The sequence below is a fragment of the Eurypyga helias genome, unplaced genomic scaffold (genome assembly GCF_000690775.1).
Source record: "Eurypyga helias isolate BGI_N326 unplaced genomic scaffold, ASM69077v1 scaffold25469, whole genome shotgun sequence".
Classification (NCBI taxonomy): domain Eukaryota; kingdom Metazoa; phylum Chordata; class Aves; order Eurypygiformes; family Eurypygidae; genus Eurypyga; species Eurypyga helias.
In genome coordinates this window covers 353-5,665 of record NW_010274401.1, presented here as the reverse complement: position 1 = coordinate 5,665, position 5,313 = coordinate 353, and the positions used below count along the sequence as shown (strand labels likewise).

The following is a 5,313-nucleotide window of genomic DNA, read 5'->3' as shown; positions in this document are numbered from 1 at the left end:
CCTGCTCCTTGGGCTGTATCCATCCTACCTTTGGCCCCAAACGGCCAGAGCTTTCCTTTTCTCCCTCTTCAGAAAAAAATCCTAATGTGGAAACATGCTGAGGGTCTTGTCTGCAGCGTGGGACAGGAGGGAGGCTGGGTGGGGACTGGCAGAGCTTTCTGCCCCTGTCTTGAAAGCACCTTCAGCTTGCGGCTCCTCAGTGAGAGCCGTATTAATCATCCCAAACCCCTTTTACTTTAGTGCTGGGTTGGCCAGACCATTGTGGACTAAGGCACTAAATAACACGCTGAAGCTGTGACCCATGCATGCTGGAGGGCTATATGCTGCCCTTGAGGTGCATACACTCATTCTTCCTGTGGCTCATGACTGAGGACACAGAGGGGACCAGCTTGTGTGTGGGATGCTGGATGGATGCTGACGGGGTGCCTGCTGGCACTGGGCGGTCAGTGCTGGGTATCACCATGCTCACTGTCTGCCTTGGCAGGTCTATGAGAGCGGCACAAACGTGGCCGAGTTTGTGACCCGCTTCCTGCTTAAGGAGACGGCTAACCAGACCCAGTCGCTGCTGAGCTCTGTGGAGAGTGCCGTGGACGCCATTGATGAACAAACCAACCCCACCAGGTCTGCAGCACCTCCTGCCCTCCTCTCTGCTTCCCAGTCAGTTTGGGTGCAGGAGGGTGGAGGGACAGGAGGAGAATGCTTTTGTGGGGCAAGGGAAAATGCAACAGGTGGTATGAGGGAACAAAGGGGAGCCGGGTGAGTTACTGCCTTCCTCTTTGCCTCCCTTCCTGGCTTCCTGAGAGCTTTCAGGTCTTTCCTCCACGTCTCTGTCCTGCACTGTTCATCTCTCTCCTGCAGCCCTAAAGGTCCCTCTTGACCTCTTTACCCACGAGCAGTGTAGGGGGAGATGCGAACAAGGGGGGCAACCCCTGGAGCCAGGCTGGGCAGTGCTAGGTTCAGAGAGCTGCTTCTCTGAGCAAAGCCATTGGACCCATCCAGAGCAAGACATGGGCACCAGCAGCCCGGTCTGGGGTGTGCTGGGACAGCCTGCAGCAGGCAGATTCCCATGCTGGGGACACTGTCCCTGCTTCTGGGGCACCCAGCCAGTGAAATCATCCACAGAGGTGAAAGGTGCTTGTGTGCTGGGGACAGGTACCACCCTCCTCAGGTCCTGTGTGAGGGGAGCGTCCCCATCCCAGCAGCCCAGCATGTGCTACCAAGCTTGGAGAAGAGAGAGGAGACAGTTTCAAGATTTCTCAAGGGCTGACAGGGCTAAAATGTAAGGGGTACTTGGCAGCATAGCCCAGACCTCAGCACATTCCCCCTTGGTGTCACGGTGTCCCTCCACCTCCCCTGAATGCCACTGTCTGTAACCAGGACAGGTTGCCACGGAAACTGTTCATCAGATGCTCATGAAGTGAATCCCTCTCCTACCATACCTGCAAACCAGGAGGCCACAGGATGCTTGGGGGATGCCTTGGCTTCCCTAAGCTGTGTGTGGGCAGAGGCCAAGGCATGTAGACCACAGAGAGGGACACTGCAAGAGCTGTCATGCCCAAATGTTTCACTGGAGCCAAGTTTTGGTGTTTGGGTCTTAACATCATCAGCAGCTGAATCCCGGCCTGGCAGCAGTGGGCTACACTCTGCCTGGGACACAGTGAGACCCTGGGCAGCTCTGGTGACATCTCACCAGCTTTCCTAGGAGGAATGCTCTGGGTTTCATCACCCCATATCGCTTTCCTCTCCCCATTTTGGAAGGAAACCGCTGGCCTGTTGCAAAACTTGTACAAAACGTGGAAAAGTAAGAGGTCCTGGGAAATAATGAGGAGGAAACAAGCCCAACAGCAGACGGAGCAATTAGAGCCCATGAAAGACTTTGCTGGCTTTTATTTGCCAATGTGTGGGCCCAGCTCATAATGAGGAGTATTGTAGTTGTTTTCTCATGGTGATAATAGCCAAAAAAGCCCACAAAAAAATATCTCATGCATCCGCACGAAGACAAAGAGGTGGCCTAAAATGTACCAAAATAAAGGGCTGTAAAACGAAGTGCAAGAGCAGAGTGTTCAAGCCTGAGACACCTCATTAAATTGTGATTAAAAAGAAATCTCTGTCTGTCCTTGCCTAATTTCCTGCCTATTGACAGAGGATTATGCAGCACTGGCACTGGGATTATCACGCAGCCTGTAGCGACGGGGATGTTCCTACCACCTTTATCGCTGTTCTTGCTTCCTCATCTCGGGGATGTTCTTTGGAACCAGATCCACTTGTCACGTTCCTATGTGCATGGTCAAGTCCACACAGGCTGGTTTTAGGGCACAACAGCAGTCTGGAATGCTCCCTTGGCACCAAAGGAGCCAGATGAAATTGGCCAGGGTAGCTGGAGAGGGTAGAGAGGGCACTTGGCTGCTGTGATTTGGGGGCAGTTGCGTGCCTGGGGAGGGACAGGAGGGCAGGGATGATGCTGGTTGGCATTGTGCTCTTCGGCTCTCTGGTGCCCAACATGTTGTCTCCAGCTGGGAGCTGCATGGTCAGCAAAAGATGCCAAGAGGAGTCGAGGCTCCTGGGAACCTCCATCAGCAGGCAGCCGGCACAAAGCTGCGCTCACTGGAAGAAATGCTGGAAACCCTTAGACCAGCTCAGCCTCTCCCGCTGCAGCTCAGACTTCCCATCAGTGCAGGAGGAAGGAAAGAGAGGGTCATCCTTCCCAAAACCCATTCCCATCTCGCTGCACACGGATGGCAGTTCTTGGCATCCTCTCTGGCTTGCCAATGATTGAGGGACTGGGGGGACCACTGAGGAGCTGGGGATGGATGGTCGTTGCTGTCTCTGGGCACACGCCTTTTCTCCAAGAGGTGTTGCAGGATGACCCAGGCCAAATGGGCTTTGTAGCCACAGAGGAAGAAGCGAGGTGGGGGACATACTGTGGTGGATGTCCCTCCGTTCTGCAGAACTGCAGCCTGTTGGTGGGATGGAGGGCCAGGCTGACAGGAGGGCAGGCTTTCCCTGCTCAAGGGCAGCAGTTTGGGCATGGACAACCTCTGTGCTGCTGTGTGACAGCTACTTCTCCCATGTGTTAGTCACCAAAGCCACCCAGCTGCAAAACCAGCCCGTCTGGGTGCAGCCAGCTGGCTGGACACAGCTACTGGCACCCCAAAGCCCAGTGTCACGGGTGTCCATCTAGGGGAGAAAGAACCCCTGAGGGCTGCAGGAGATGCTGGGAGGGCTGCTGCAGTGTTTCTTAAACAGGAAAGAGAAGTGCCAGCTGCTAGGAGCAGCCCACTGATGTTGCTGTCATCCTGACCCACTCCCCACACCAGGTGATGCTGGAGGATACGATGGGAAGGAAGCCCGCACGGTGTGGGCACTGCTGCTCTCCAAGGGCTCTGCCAAAAACGATGATCCGACGCCAGCTCCTTGGGGCCAGCTCATGCCGTGCTGTACATGCCCAGCTCTGCCCTGACAGCCTCTGCTCTCTGTTGCAGGCACTACCCCAGCAAGGCTGGCCACGGTCTGATGGACACCTGGTACGACAGCCCCGTGCCCAGCTACTCTCCCACCAGCCGCATGGTCCCCAGGGAGCACGGGAAGAGCTTCCAGACTGGTAAGTCTGGCCAGCTTCCCGGCTGCACTGGCAACCGGGGGCAGCTCTGAGAAGGGAGCTGCAGTCCTGGCGGCAGCACGGAGGTGATGCTCGACTTCCCTGGAGAATGGAGGGGCTTGCAGGGGGTGCCTGAGCATGTCTCTCACTCCACCACTGCCTCCTGGCCCCATCCAGGTTCCCCCGACGCCAAGGCAGAGGGGCTGGAAGGGCAAATCAACAGGCTGGCCGAGCTGATCGGCAGGCTGGAGGACAAGGTAAGGGCCAGCATTTCCACGCATGGGGCTGTTCCTTGGGTGTCCCCACAGCCCCACCACCTCCCTGCCCTGGTTGGGATGCAGATGACCAAGAGGTGGCCATGCCCATCCCTGTGCCACGGCATGCAGGGCTGCGGGTGGGAGCTGGGCTGGTGGTGGAGGATAATATGTCTGACGAGCTGACAGCAACTATTGAATGTGGAATGATCAACTGTGAGTTTATTTAAACAAGAAAAAAACATAAGGAAGAAGGCAACCTCTCTTGCAGAGGCGCTTACTCCATCTAGGGACTGAAGGAGAAAATGTTGCAGTGCAGGATTGTTTCTGAAACCCTCCTGGTTTGCATTTTCAGGGCAGAAGGGGACAGGGGAAAGGTGGTGCTTTACATGGGGGCCAAGGTGTTGTGAAGGTTGAGGGCAGAAAGTGTTGATTGTAGTCGCCAGAGGAAATTAGAGTGTGCCTGGGGCATGGACAAGTGGGTGCTGAGGGACAATTCAGGGACCGTGTAAGGGTGACAGCGGTTTTGGAGCTGATGTGAGGACGGATGTCTGCTGCACTCGGACCACCACAAGCTTTAGCAGAGGGTCCTGATGGGAGGGTGCAAAGGGGGCACAGCTCATCATGTCAAGCACTGGGGACAGAAACCTGCCAGCCTGGCAGGGACGTACAGCCTCAGCCCTCACCCCCTGCTGCTTTTCCCCCTTTTCCCAGACCCTCTGGTTTGACCTGCACCAGCGGCTGTCAGACAGCGAGAGCACAGCTTGCACGGTGAGGTGCCCAGCCAACCCCCATGGGCTGCTGGGGTGTCCTTTCTGTATGGCATCAGACTTGGTGGGCGGGGGTCACTGTGTTTTTCGGGTCTCACATGCTGCTATGTTTTGGGGGGCCCGGCAGTACCTCCTCCTGGTGCGGGATGAGATGACGGTGTCGCACAAGCACCTGGGCGAGTTTTGCAGCTCCTTGAAGCAGTACCTGAAGAGCGTGGCCGGGGAACGGGACTGCTTCCAGTGGGTACCGCCAGCAACTATGCATCAGGGGCCTGGGGGCTTGGGGTGAGGGGTGTCCAGCCGCCCTTGCAACAAGAGGCACTCCACCAGGTGAAGGGCTGAGGCAAAACAGCCAGGATTTGGGATGTAGGGAGGCTCAGCCACTAACACACTTTTGCACGGGCTGGGGAATAGCAGGGTGGGGGTACCCCCACTCGGTATGCTGGGGCTGGGGTCACCCCTCGGTGGCCCACCCTCCTGTGGGCTACTGAGGCTGAGAGGGGAGGGATGCCTGATGGTTCAGGGCTCACCCCTCTTCCTCGCTTCCACCAGCGTCACCGCAGTGAAGCTGCCCGATGGGGTCACCTTCATCGTCTACGAGTTCTGGGAGACTGAGGAGGACTGGAAGAGGTAGGGGAAGGGGCACAAAAAGCTCATTTAGAGGTGGGGGCTTGGGCACAGCTGAGCCCCC

The 5,313-nt window shown here is 56.8% G+C and overlaps 1 protein-coding gene across 1 annotated transcript in view; it reads left to right on the top strand.

Annotated features, from left to right (window-relative positions):
• The window catches only part of NECAB2 (N-terminal EF-hand calcium binding protein 2), a gene marked incomplete at both ends in the record, with an annotated part of 22,483 nt that overhangs the window by 16,872 nt on the left and 298 nt on the right, over nucleotides 1–5,313 (top strand). Inside the window, 6 exons of the mRNA XM_010159807.1 lie at nucleotides 485–621; nucleotides 3,483–3,601; nucleotides 3,776–3,855; nucleotides 4,567–4,623; nucleotides 4,750–4,862; nucleotides 5,175–5,252. Coding sequence (XP_010158109.1) covers nucleotides 485–621; nucleotides 3,483–3,601; nucleotides 3,776–3,855; nucleotides 4,567–4,623; nucleotides 4,750–4,862; nucleotides 5,175–5,252 — 584 coding nt within the window. The remainder of the gene's footprint in view (nucleotides 1–484; nucleotides 622–3,482; nucleotides 3,602–3,775; nucleotides 3,856–4,566; nucleotides 4,624–4,749; nucleotides 4,863–5,174; nucleotides 5,253–5,313) is intronic.